Below are 13536 nucleotides of genomic sequence, written 5' to 3'. Positions count from 1 at the left end.
TGTTTACCGCTGGTATTAGGCGCGTTACCCAATGTGCACCACGTGGAGGTTGCCGGTCGGATTGTGCACATCGCGCGCGTGTTCACAGTGTACAGCGGTAATTAATCAGAGAGGAGGTAATACACAATACCCAACGCTCGCACGCGCGCACACACACACACACACACACACACGCGCGCGCGCGCGCGATGTGCACATTCCGACCGGCAACCTCCACGTGCACATTGGGTAACGCTAATACCGGCGGTAAACATCATTTTTCAAGAAAATGCATGGTTCGCTTCAAAGTCATGTAACTCGGTCAAGAAAAATCGTAGGAAAATTTTAAACAGCATTTTGTAGGTAAAATGTTGTAGATTGTGGAACTTGTATCAAATTTGTCGAGAGAAATTTTTTTATCGAGCTACAGTGTGTTAAAAATACGTAATTTTAAGGAACAAAACAATGTATTCTTTTTTAAAGCACAGAACGAGGAAGATGAATATATCGAAATAAATCATTGACAGAGTTTTAAAGTTGAAACTTCAAGCTTTAAGATGCTTTTTTAATTTTGTGTCTACGATTATTTTTCGCCGAGTTTCAGTGATTTGAAAATAGGCCAATTTTTAGGGTATGAAAAGTGTTCCCTATTTTTTTTTAGTAGTGTACGTTGGAATCTATTTTGCACTAACAACATGTACGTGTTACTAACAATTGTAAATTGAATCGATTCGAATTGTACATATGTTAATCTTGTAACTAAGCATTTAATCTGATGTTAAAGGCTAATGGACCAAAACACACCGATTAAATTACTTTATTGTCTACATCAAACAATTACTAAATGAATATAACTAAATTATTGTTACAGTGAATATTATCAGAGATATTTTCCTTTCTCTTGCAAACAATAATTATACACAGTTGAAAAATTTATATTTTCTTGTTAAAAATGTGCCGTTTAAAATTTTGCAAGGTGTGCACTTAGTTTTAATTTTACACAATGCATAACACATTTTACATGTACAAGAACTCTATGTATATATTTCTATATATCGTCCCTCTACTTCCCCGTCTTTCCCCCGCGCCGCAGAAACTCCTCGTCGAGCTACTCAAAACTCTTGTTAAAAGTATTAGAATAATACCATGTGATTAACATAACTAAATTCCTTCTATCGGCGATTTATTCCCTCTTCTTCTCAAATTTGCTATATGCAAGGTAAGAATAATTCAGCTAGAAAATACATCGCGAACAATAGGCCCTCGTAAGGTTAAAGCAACCATTGCATAACCATCTTGCACGGAAAAAAAACATTTAGCTGCTGTAGCTAAAACTTAGTAAAATATGGACAGCTAATATTTTTAGTTGTGATAGCTCAATATTTTGCTGTCGCACCTAATACAATAGGCACAGGTGCGACAGCAAACGGTTTGCTGTCGTAGCAAAATATTGAGCTATCACAACTAAAAATATTAGCTGTCCATATTTTACTAAGTTTTAGCTACAGCAGCTAAATGTTTTTTTTCCGTGTGACGTAGAATTTATTTATTACATAAGGAGATTATCGCGATAAAATGGAGAATAAATTGCGCATATAAAATATCATCTTCCATATAACTAATCTCGATTGGCTGTGGTTTTTTCTTTACTCTTTTTTTGTTACCCCTGCCATTTGTCGTCTGCGAAAATAGAAACATGCATAGAGAACAAATCATTGGCTCGACTGTGATCAAAGATATTGTATAATCGTAGCAAAAAGTAACTGATCTTTTTTTCCATCCGCTTCAATGATTTGCATTAACGCGGTTTTTCATAACCACACGAGTAAATTTTTTGCAAATTAAAATTTTTATATAACTCGTTATTGCTCCAGTGAAACGACAAACTGTAAAATTTTGACTGAATTCCCAATATTTCACAAATAATACCAAACATTTTTCAAGCATGCATCCTTTTTCACGCATTACTTGTAAGACGTTCAATTACGACACTCGCTGACTGGGCCATTGGCCTTGAAGAAAGCAGGGTCCTTTCATTGGGCCGATTTGACTTTTTCTTTGCAACTCGCTCCGAGTGCAGGAACGATACCAGTATAGTCTTGACCGGCTTATCATATTCCGTATATATACATGAAAGGACACAATTTCTCAGATGAGGCAGTTCCCCGTCTTCCGAGCACAGCGACAACTCGTACCGTCGCGCTTCTACGAACCGTCGCTGTTTTAACGCGGCTTTAGAATTTTCGTCGTTTCCTCCAATTTTACAACATTCTGTAGTAACTGCACTGTTGTTGCGAAAGAATCGACACGGACGACCGCTGGATTCTATTGCGTCATCGCCAACAATTTTTCCACCTTTTCTTATGTACGTAAGCAAGATATTTTTTAAATCGATATAATCAGTTTTTATTATCTTAAACTCTGAAGATCGTGAAATAAAATTCTCTAATACATTAAATAATATTAGTCTGAAATTTTCCATGAGACGTCCAAACATTCTTCAGAATGGTTTTACTTAGTTTATTAATGCTATTATGTCGACTTCTGTATAATCCGTTGTTACAACGTGCGTTCCGTTTCACGCATGATGCGCATGATGCATTATTTATCCCTGTTATTCGCCAAATGTTAAAGAAGGATAAATGATGTATCATGCATATCATGCGTGAAACGGAACGCATTGTTACGCAGTAATTTTTTTGGAAAGCGGACACTTTATCGTTGCTGCAATCTTATAGTAATCCTTCCAGCAACATTTATAGAATGTCACGATCTTGCAATAAAACGTATAATATTCTACTATAATATTCCTGCAATCTTGCTGTGCTGTACGAATATATTGACATATTACTAAAAACGAGACGCAACACGTTTTATTGCCTCTTGATCTAGACGACACATTGTTAATGCGTAAAAACGCGTTCATACATTATTAAATAGTTAATTAATGCAGCACACATAGTATTCGCCTTTGTGTTGGTGATACTGTTGGTGATATCAACGACCACATGATTGATGACGACAATTCTGCTGGAGTGCACATTGAAGAGCGATGTTTAGTCGTTTTATCCCTTCCACGATACACATGACGCGATATTCTTGACCGCAGTTTGCCTCGTAACCGGAGTATTGGAGGATGAACCGTGCAGAACAGTTAGGTGTCACATGAAGAACACAACTTGCCGAAAATATGGATGCATTACGGTCGAACGGAAGTATTGCCGACGTGTTGCGTTGTGAGTAAAAGCACGGTGATAAGATAATAGTGACGAGAGTTTTCGTACTTACAAAGTTCAAGCAAACGTGAAAATAAAAACCGAGTGTTTATCTTCTCAGAGTTCTCATGTGCGATTTATCGTTGCGACAGCGGTAAAATTATTATTTTTTTGTATTGATATTTACAACCTTATCGTATTTTGCAACGAATAATGATAACCATTTTTCTTTGCGAAGGAGGAGGGTCATACAATACATTGCATGGAGAAAAACTTGTCCAATATATGAACTCTTGTGTTTTTTTTTTAGAATCGAATGACGTTATCGATTTTTGTATAACTAGTATTTTTAAACAAATTATTCAAACAATTGGAAAATCAAATTTTTTTTAACGAGAAATTATTTGGTCAAATGCTGTCATCCCAATATTAACCTTTCAGCTATATCTATTGGTTTTGGTTTATCCATGGACCTTATTGGGTTAATTTAAATGTCCTAACTAGGAGTTCTCTTTAAAATAAAGGATTCGTTCTTCTTTGCGGACGCAAGCATAATAAAATGTGCAAAGAAAGTTTTATTTTAAAGCTGAAGTACCGAGAAAAATGATAATTCTGACACATGTTGTAGTGCATATATTGGATTGATGCATAAGTTCGTTCAGTTTTTAAACCAAAAATTTCATACCTATTATATTTTGTCGATGTACATTTAATCAGTGATACATACAATCTCACGAGTTATTTTCTGATGATCAGTTTCAATCGAGGCCAAGATTTCGTGGCCGGTTTCGGAATTTCGGAAGGCCGTCCAGAATGTTTCTCATTCGTGAGATAAAAATTTCCATCACGGAATCGTCGGAATCATTTACGAACAGTGGAATCATCAATAGCATCTTTTCCGTAGGCGGAACATATTTCTCTTTTGGTCTGAACAGCAGTTTTGCCTTTTCGAAAATAAAAAAGCATAATATGCCGAAAGTGATGCTTATTTTTATCCATCCTTATAAATTTACGCGGCTCGCAAACATCAATCGACGACAACAAATTTGACAGTAAAGTTTCCGTTTAACTGTTACTTTCAAATTCATATAAGTGTGAGGTTGATAGCAGTTCGGAGGTTCAAAAACCGGTTTTAGTGACCTTCCTCCTTCATTCGTTAAAATCTTGCACCGTAAATGCACCGTAGACCGGTATTCGAAATCAGATCTTATATTCAAGACTGCCTTGAACTTATTCAAAGATGCTATATGGAACATTTCATTGGCTACGGAGTATTTAAAAGTGATCCTAAGACAATCTTGAATACAAGATCCGACTATGAATACCGACCATAAATATTTTTATGTACGGTACAATGTGTAACACAAAATAGTTTCACATTCTATCACAATAAAAAATTAAACTCAGAGTCCGGGAACTTTCGTTACATACCGTATTTTAACGTGTTGTAATGTTAAATATTATATACACGTTAATTAAAAGAACGCAATGTAGGGGGTAAGAAGTACCACACGCTAGATATTAGGTGCGGATATAACAAATTTATATTATTTATTTGAAACTAACAATATCAAACGTTTCGACCAGCTCACGTCGTCCTTTTGTCTGGCTCTTATTGCCCCCTACATTGCGTTCTCTTAATTAATGTTTGTTACATAGAGCCTTAGAAAAATTATTGTTTTACTACGTAAAATTATATACACGATTTTATTAGTGGAAATTAAAAATGTTATGAGATGGTTATAACTATATTTATTATTCTTCAAATAAATGCTTACGGCTGTAAAATATAACTATTTATAATTGTAATTTTGTTGTTCCTATTACTGTTATTATGACAGAAACATGTTACTTTTAATCTGTACAAATTGTTTTACAAGCAATATTTAAATATTCTATTGGAATATTTGAAAGCAAGAATTTAACGAACACAAACAAACGTGTTCCTGCCTATCTTAAACGAAGAATGATAACAGACATTATAAATACATTCAAGCTACTCTAGATTTATCTCTCTGTCGTTCAAATTTTATCTTATAATATCGTTAAACGATAAATAAGATATCATAAATAACTTAGTTTCGAGCAAAAATAAAAATATATTTAAAACATTCTGTTTTCAAATTAAGATATTTATGTTGAATTTCATGGAGAAACAATGAAGAATATAGCAGCCGTTATAAATATACAGTAAAAAATTAGTTTTAATAAGAAATATTAAACTGCTATGATATTAAACAGTGGCTGCGAACAGCAAGTTTCGGGATAAAAAACTGTAATATATAATTATAAATCTGCATATACCAGCTTACCTAGTTACAAATTATTCCACAAATGCAAGAGCTTGAAGCAACAATAAATATGAAAAAAGTTTTAATGACTACATTTGTTGCTACTTTGTGCACTACTTATTTGTATACTTTTTTCCACTGATGCAATGCGAAAGAACAAAATGCGAATATCTGCATGAAAAATAAATGAAACATTCATTGATCATCTGTTACTGATTTAATCAGCAGAGTTTTTACCGATTTAGTTTCGATAAGATTAATGCTATAGTAAAAATCAAAGTTGTGATTAAAGATTTCAATTTAAATCGAAATTTAAAAAGAGTTAAGAAAAATTGAAATATTAAAATACCCAAGAATTTATAATAAAAAAATTTATCGAAAACTAATGTAGACAAATATTATTACAGCATGTGTAAAAATTACCTACCGTTTACCATGGAGGCATCAAACTTTTGTGTTTCATTTATTTAGGTGAGGTCAAAAGAACCTTTAATATGTCGAAAACTAGCACGATACCTGGTTTGTCTTACCTGCCGGCAAGAGAAAATCTGTCGAATACCGCATGGGGTTTTCTCGAGGCTAGGAGGAAGATCGACGGTGCGGAAGGGCTGTGGAGAATCAAAAATAAACTTTACGATTTGGAAACCTTCGCGAAATCGCATCCAGGTGGGTCCGAATGGATTCGACTTACGAAAGGAACCGACATCACCGAGTTGTTCGAGGTATTGAATTGAAGTCAAAAGGAAGTCGCAACGTTTGCCGCTACAATTCTTGTATAAGCAAAGACGAATTTATGAACTTATATTTCGAATTCTAACATTAATTCTATCACGTAGAGTCACCACATCACTGACAAAGCCGATCGATTGCTACCAAATTTCTACGTTCGCGAAGCCACGAAGCCACGATCAGTGCCCTTGACTTTTTCGCCAGACGGCTTCTATCACACATTCAAGAGACGCGCGGTAGAGGCCTTAAAGAACGTCGATTTCCATAAACCATCCACGACGACGAAGCTCATCACCGATTCCTTGGCGGTTGCAACTTTCGCGCTGAGCCTCACGGCTGCTCTCGTCCACTCTTACGTTATTATCGTCCTCGCCAGTGAGCATTTATAAAATTATTTATAATTGAGATATAAATTGAACTTATAAGTAAATTAATTATAGGACTGTGTTAATTACAATCATCAAGAGCGAGCGTATTAACCAGTTGGTTTATTTGGCGATAACACTAGGTGTCTTTTTGACGTGGACGTCCATCGCGGCGCACAACTTCTTCCACATGAGAGACAGTTTTCGGATGTATTATTTCGATCTCTCGATGTTATCCTCGAAAAGTTGGCGCATCACGCACGTCATGAGCCACCATATGTATACCAACACCATATGGGATTATGAGATTTACGCGGTCGAGCCGTTTTTACAGTGGATCCCTCGCAAGGATAAACCCTACTTAGCGGGAATGATAAGCAGGATTATTAGTCCCATCGTCTGGATGTTGCTCTTCATTACCGAAGGACTCAAACGGTAATAGAAACTTAATTTCACTGAAACGTAATTTTAATGTACAATTTTAACGCCCCTTTCATGAAATTATGAGTTTCAGATTTTTTATCTTAATTAAAAATCTACCTGGCACCGAGATGGTAGCCGAATAGATTTCCAACTCTCGTGCTGAAAGATGTAATTGTTTCTAGATACTACTTAATATTCAAGGAGTATCATGGGGTTTTCGAGTTTCGCGATGTCGTGCCGCTCTTGCTGCCTCTATCGATGTGTTTTGTGGCGCCCAAGATCCTCGTCGCTCTCAAGTTGTGGCTGATAATGATACTAATCAGTAGCGCCCTGTTCGGCCTGGTCGGTTTCAACGCGGCCCATCATCATCCTGATATCTTTCACGACGGCGATACCTACAGGTTACTACATATTGCTCGCGTTTCTGTTTTAAGGAAACTTTCGTTCTCTGAAATTTTTCAATCGCTCTTGAATCGATCGGATTTTTTTGTTTTCTCTCTATTGAAAAATAACTCAAGTAAAATAATGTAATATAAAAGTTAATTCAGGAAAAATAGCATATTGATCTAACTGCATTATTTCAAATATAGATCTGGTATCAGTTCAATCTCGATGTAATCTTCGCACGATTTTGAATTCGACTTTAATTGATATTGACTTGGATTTCAATGTCGATCTGCCTGGTATCAATTCCAGTTTTAATCTCGGCGCGATTTTAATTTTTCAACGGCAAAACGCTTCTATTCTATCCCCAAAGAACTTAGTACATTTCTCTAATTATTGCAACATCTCCAAGGAACGACCTGGACTGGGGTCTGTTCGAGGTGGATACCGTGCGCGATCGCGAGGTGATCGACGACTCGATCTTCCTAGCGCTCACCAACTTCGGCTCGCACACGTTGCACCATCTGCTACCCAGCGTGGACCATTACTATCTGCAATTATGCGTGCCCGCTTTCCTGCAAACGTGCGAGGAATTCCGCGTCAGCTCGGATAAGTGGACGCAGTGGGAGCTTATTAAAGGACAATTCAGGCAGCTCGCGCGAACTGACGTGAAGAGGAACTGCAGGTAGCGCTCACCCTCGGCGTGATCGATCACGGATGTCGAATTCTTAAGCACTAACATGAGGACTATTTTTATATACTTAAAAAGTTTACATCTCAGTTTGTGAACAAGCACCTCGGGCGAATAACGATGAGTGCAAATGGGTAATTAAAGTAACAATTATGCGCGCAATTTGCCAAGAGTTTCGCAAATTGGCATAAGACTGTATCTGGATGTGAGATGGACGAATAAATTGATAATTTTATTCCATTTGATTTGAAACATAAAAATCGCGGGGTTACCGTCACGCGCCAAGTACTTGAGTCGTCAATGCCAAAAATTACTTTTAACTGTTACTTCGTATACAATTGTAGATTATATTGTACATTAATAAATTAAACTAACCATTAAACATTAACCGATTTGTTCTCGTGTGGCAAAGATCGACACGGGACGCTCGACGTATCCCTACCTCGGAAGTTTACGGGTGAGTGATCAGCAAGCGGGGCGATTTAGTTCTTATCTTTATTTATTGCTTATTTACTTTAATAAATACATACGTCGTCTCTCTTTATAAATTATAATTAAGTTTATAGGATACGATATCATTTTCGGATGACACGTGTAATGATACGCGCTGTTGATCAAACGTTCATCACGACTCCCTTTCGTTCTACCCCCCGCGAGTGAGCCCCTTTCCCCGATCTCGTTTCCAATTCGCGCTCGACTTTCGCTCGCTGACGTGCCGCACGACTCGCGAGAGCGTAAACGTGTATTCGTCGCCCTGTTCTCCCCCTCCCCTCCCCCCTTTCGTCTTCTGTGTATGCGTGTGCGTGTAAATATTAATATATCTGTCGCGCTGGCTCTCGCCCTCTCGTCGCCCGCTCGCGTGTCCTCTCGCTCGATCTCTCTCGCTCACACCCACTCTCACTCTCCCAATCTCTCCCTCCCTTTCTCTCCCCCGACTGTCAGCTCGAGTGGTGAGGAAACGCATCCCCGCCTCCCTCCACTCTCACCCTTAATCCTCCCTCCTTCTCGAGCGAGCGCCGATTGTTCCTTCTCCGCTTTTTCTCCACTTGGCCGATCGAACAGAAAAACATTATTATCGAAAAAGATGACGAGAATCCCATGATCCGGATGTGATGATGTTTTGACCGATCGCTCGTTTGCGAGATGACGATGCCGTTGAGAAGCTCCGAGCGAGCCCTCAGATTCGTTGTATATAAATATATATATATATATTCGTGTCTTCGTTCGACGATGGACTCGATGAGGACGATGATGTTCTTCCTCCTCCTCCTCTTACCCCTCTTATTCTCCGGATGTTTTCTGCTGTTAAATTTTGATTTAATTTTTTTTTTTTGGGTTGTTTTACTAATTATTTACGCGAACCTCGGAAGGAGCTTTACAGTTCACCATCGGGCATGTCGAAGCCGGGAAAACGGCGAGGGAATGGGGCACCATCTAACATAGGTCGGTGTGGCTGAAAGAAGAGAAATACGAAGCGTAAGCCCACCTGCGTGTCACAGATAAATATGAGAGAGACGGTGTTCGCGTGGATTTTTAATAGATACAGATTTTCACGAATTCGGAAAACACAGTTTGGAAAAAAAAAAGGAAAACGACGGGGTGGGGGCGAGTGACACGTTCTCTGTGTCGTTTCTGCTCGTGACTCAACATTCCTTGTTTCTCTAATACCCTGCACTCGAAATGCGCGAGTGGGATTGCGATTACGCACACCGAAGGGTCGTGACACCTTTATGTCGCCGCGCGATAAGTGCGGAATGCGCGCATTAGCTTCTTGTTTTTTTTATTTTTTTTTTTAGAAAGGAGAGATTTATCCCAGACACTCATAACTCGTGAGTATTAGTTACAATTTCTCTTTCTATTATTTTTTTTGTTTGAAAAATCAGAATTAAATTGCAGTTCTTGTTGATGGGCGAACTGTCCGCGTGTTGTTAAGTGCAAGGGTGAACAATGACGACATATTGACAAAGGAACCTTTCTGGCGTGAAAGAAAATGAAATAAAAAAGGCCTGACACGAATCGGGGCGAGAGTCACCGTAAAAGAAACTTAAATAAATTGTGAGAATTTGAGGGAATCGGTACGCATATTCAGCATCCTTGATATAAATTTTGGTAAAACGGGGAAATATAAAAATGTTTTAGGGTGATTTGAAGAAAGACATTCGAAAGAAATTTTCTATCCTATGCTGGATCTGATCAAAAAGTATCTGAAATACTGTGCCTTAGAGATTGAAACTGACGTAGTAGACAATACTTTTACCGTATTAAAAATTTATATTTCTTATCCGAACGTCTAAAAAAAAAATAACAAGTACCTTCGTGATAAATTCATCTCTCGGATCATCTGTTTAACTTTCTGCTCTCACAGTTATTAACTTAACCGACACTCACTAAAATGCACAACCGGTTAAATTTATTTCCTACATATTGGCCGATTCCGTTAGCTACTTTTTCACACACAATTGTTGCTCGGCCCCTAACTGCTCTAATTTCTACACGGCGTCTAACGACTCGCGACTGAATACGGCACGGAGATGAGGACGAGATGTGCGAGTTACACAGAGTTAATGACGAAGAACAAGCACGGGCCCATCCGAGAAATTGTTATCGGACACACAGGTGCAAACGTAACAGTGACGAATGCAAGAGGGAGTCTCTACCGCGCGTGTTTATCTCGCGTTTCGTAAAGCCCTGCTTACGTAAAACTCTAATCATTCTTTCTCAATCTCCTCCCCTCTCTTTCTCTCCCTCTCTTTCTCTCTCTCTCTAACTATCCAACCAACTATTATGTTCTCTTTCTAAGTACATCCCTTACGACACCCCACGTGCACGGACTTACATGGACCAAGCGCGGTGTGTGTGCGTCTACTCCATCGCGGAGGGCACCGCCTTACGTTTCTGTTGCGGCTGCACACAGGAAGACACAGATCGCTAATTAGACACCACCCTCGATCTGTTCCCCGCACCGCTCCCCGTTCCCACAATTGAGATTGCATTCCCCTCTTGAGAATCGCAATCGCCAAATCCCTCTCAATCTCCCTATCGACGCGATATGAATTCAAGTACGATTCACGGCTTCTAATGACCCTCTCGATAAGAAATTACTTTACTTCGCAATGCCTAGCGGAAACCTGAAACGATTCTCGCTCTGGCAAGACGTGATATATTTTACATTGGAAGTTGCATTATTAAGCTACATTGAAAACTTTTGATCAAAGTTAAACACTGTCAAGTAAAGTAAAATTAGTGACGTTAAATTTGAAAATTATTTCGCTTGAAGTTAATTAAAGACTTTCTTTGGACGACTCGATAAATGTATTCATTATTTTATTTTATTATCGAGAATACCATCAATTTATAAAGAATCTAATTGTATTGCCAAAAATTTACCGGAGAAACGTCGAAAACAATCGACCAGAATCTTTCCAAGAGATCTACTGTTAATCTTTAATTCGCAACATGATTGTTTCCTTGAATTCTTCCATAATACTGTCCATGAGATAAGATTTCTAGTCGAGACATATTTATGAAAGATATTCAGCAATAGAAGAATTAGAAAATGAAAAGGAAGTATATAACATCGCAATTTCGAATTAAAGATTAAGTTAGAGGACGGCGATAAGACCGACACGATTTAATAGCTTACCGCTGGGCTGAGTCCACGCGCGGCACTTCCGCCGCGTCCCTTGGTGCGGAACTTGGTGATTGCCTGCTCGGCGAGATCCGCTCTCTCCTCGGCTTCCTCGAGTTCCTGCTGTGCCTTGCGGAACTTGGCAAGATTCAGCGCGGCGATCTCCTCCGCCTCCTCGATCTGCCTCTTGTACGTCTTGATCTTCTGCTGGAGCTTGTCGACCAGATCCTGCATGCGCTCATGGTTCTTACGGTCCTCGTCCGCCTGGAAAATGAGACGTGGTCACTTTGGTAAAACTTCTTTATGCAAAGAATTAAGTCGACGATAAAGTCAAGCGAAACGGAGAAAGAATTTGACAGATAGGAATGAAAAGCTGAGTGTCCCGCGGTTATGTAAACGTTACAATCTAACATTTGTGTTACGGATTACAAAAAGTATAATTATTGTTTTAAAAAAGCAAAATAGTAGATTGATGATGAATTGGGATTTTACCTGGAAGCTCAGCTCCTTGATACGGCGCTCGGACTTGCGTAAGTTCTTCTGGGCGTCGGCGTGTCTCCTTTGTTCGCCGTCGAGCTCGTTCTCCAGCTCGCGCACGCGCTGCTCCAGCTTCTGAATGGCCTTCTTGCCGCCCTTGAGAGCGTTCGCCTCGGCCTCGTCCAAGCGCACTTGCAGCTCCTTGATCTGCGTCTCCAGGGCCTTGCGTAGCTTCTCCTGGGTCTGGGCGTGATCCTGCTCGGCGCGCAGCTCGTCGGCCAACCTGGCCGCGTCCACCATCGCCTTCTTCGCCTTCTCTTCTGAGTTCTTCGCCTCGTTCAACAGCTCGTCCAGGTCGGACTAAAAGAAACGAACATTGCAAGAAGATATGCAACCCACTTATCTTCTTTCGGAAATGTTCCATTGAATGATCATAAACCGATCGACACTCACGTGAAGAGTCTGCAGTTCGGCCTCGAGTTTCCTCTTGGCGCCGGAAATGGAAGCGTTCTGGGCGCTCAGTTCGTTCAGCTGTTCGTGGCAGTCGGCGAGTTCCTGCTCGGCCTGGCGACGACCGCGGTCCGCCTGTTCGAGGAGAGTGCGGCTTTCCTCGAGCTCGTTCTGCAGAGCGTTAGCACGGCGCTCCGAGATGCCGAGGAGTTCCCGGGCCTCGTCGCGCGCTCTCTGCTCCTCCTCGAGTGCGGTCTGCACGTCCTTCAGCTGCTGCTGGTATCGCTTGATGTTCTTCTGCGCCTCGGCGTTCGCCTTGTTCGCGTGGTCCAGCGCGATCTCCAGCTCGTTGATGTCCGCCTCCAGTTTCTTCTTCATGCGCAGCGCCTCAGCTTTGCCCTGAAAATCAAATCACACTCCAAGATCAGATGTGTCCTAATGCAATATTGCAACTGTTCGCGTAAAATTATTGTCCAGTTAAAAAAAAATGAAACAGATTTTCCAGAAATACGCGCAACACTCACCTTGGCCTCTGCTTCGAGGGAGGCTTGCATGGAGTCGAGAGCGCGCTGGTGGTTCTTCCTGGTGTTCTCGAATTCCTCCTCCTTCTCTTGGATGCGGCGGTCGATCTCCTGCCTGACTTGGCTAAGCTCAAGCTGGCTGCGCAGCACCTTGTTCTCCTCCTGCTCAAGAGCGGCTTCGGCCTCCTCGAGGGCTGCCTGAAGCTCGTCTTTTTCAGCCTCCAGGCGCTTCCTGGCCTTCTCGATCTCGTGAATGTTGCGGCCACCCTCGCCAATCTGGTCCAGCAGATCCTTCACCTCGTCGGCAAGATTCTTGTTTTCGCGACGCACCGCCTCCAACTGTTCCTGGCCTTCCTCGTATGCACCTGATTGATTAAACGTTG

General features: G+C 40.3%; 2 protein-coding genes across 30 annotated transcripts in view; one reads left to right on the top strand and one right to left on the bottom strand.

The window, feature by feature from the left end:
* The first annotated feature begins 2226 nt into the window (after positions 1-2226).
* Positions 2227-8322, top strand: LOC105570653 (cytochrome b5-related protein-like). Of its 2 annotated transcripts, none has more exons than XM_012028040.1 (7): positions 2227-2344; positions 3089-3215; positions 5957-6207; positions 6322-6589; positions 6723-7014; positions 7185-7403; positions 7799-8322. In XM_012028040.1, exons 2-7 carry the CDS (start codon positions 3170-3172, stop codon positions 8073-8075), a joined length of 1353 nt encoding a protein of 450 aa, XP_011883430.1. In that variant the 5' UTR covers positions 2227-2344; positions 3089-3169; the 3' UTR covers positions 8076-8322. The 2 variants fall into 2 exon arrangements, with proteins under 2 accessions (XP_011883430.1, XP_011883431.1); XM_012028041.1 differs by having other exon boundaries at positions 2933-3215.
* Positions 8323-9263: 941 nt separating this feature from the next.
* Positions 9264-13536, bottom strand: part of LOC105570649 (myosin heavy chain, muscle) — a 48733-nt gene continuing 44460 nt past the window's right edge. For 27 of the 28 annotated variants that reach the window (XM_012028027.1, XM_012028032.1, XM_012028018.1 and 24 more), the window contains exons 22-26: positions 13157-13518; positions 12636-13031; positions 12198-12542; positions 11721-11969; positions 9264-9530 (exon numbers count right to left, since the gene is read on the bottom strand). In XM_012028027.1, the coding sequence (XP_011883417.1) occupies positions 9453-9530; positions 11721-11969; positions 12198-12542; positions 12636-13031; positions 13157-13518 (1430 nt within the window). In that variant the 3' untranslated portion in view covers positions 9264-9452. Of the gene's footprint in view, positions 9531-10913; positions 10982-11720; positions 11970-12197; positions 12543-12635; positions 13032-13156; positions 13519-13536 lie in introns of all 28 variants that reach the window. The other variant, XM_012028036.1, reaches the window with a different exon arrangement.

Source organism: Vollenhovia emeryi, unplaced genomic scaffold, assembly GCF_000949405.1.
Source record: "Vollenhovia emeryi isolate VEMERY1.0 unplaced genomic scaffold, V.emery_V1.0 DF939120.1, whole genome shotgun sequence".
In the NCBI taxonomy this organism is placed as follows: Eukaryota; Metazoa; Arthropoda; class Insecta; order Hymenoptera; family Formicidae; genus Vollenhovia; species Vollenhovia emeryi.
Note: the sequence above shows the minus strand (reverse complement) of the source record. Positions and strands in the feature narration are given on the sequence as shown.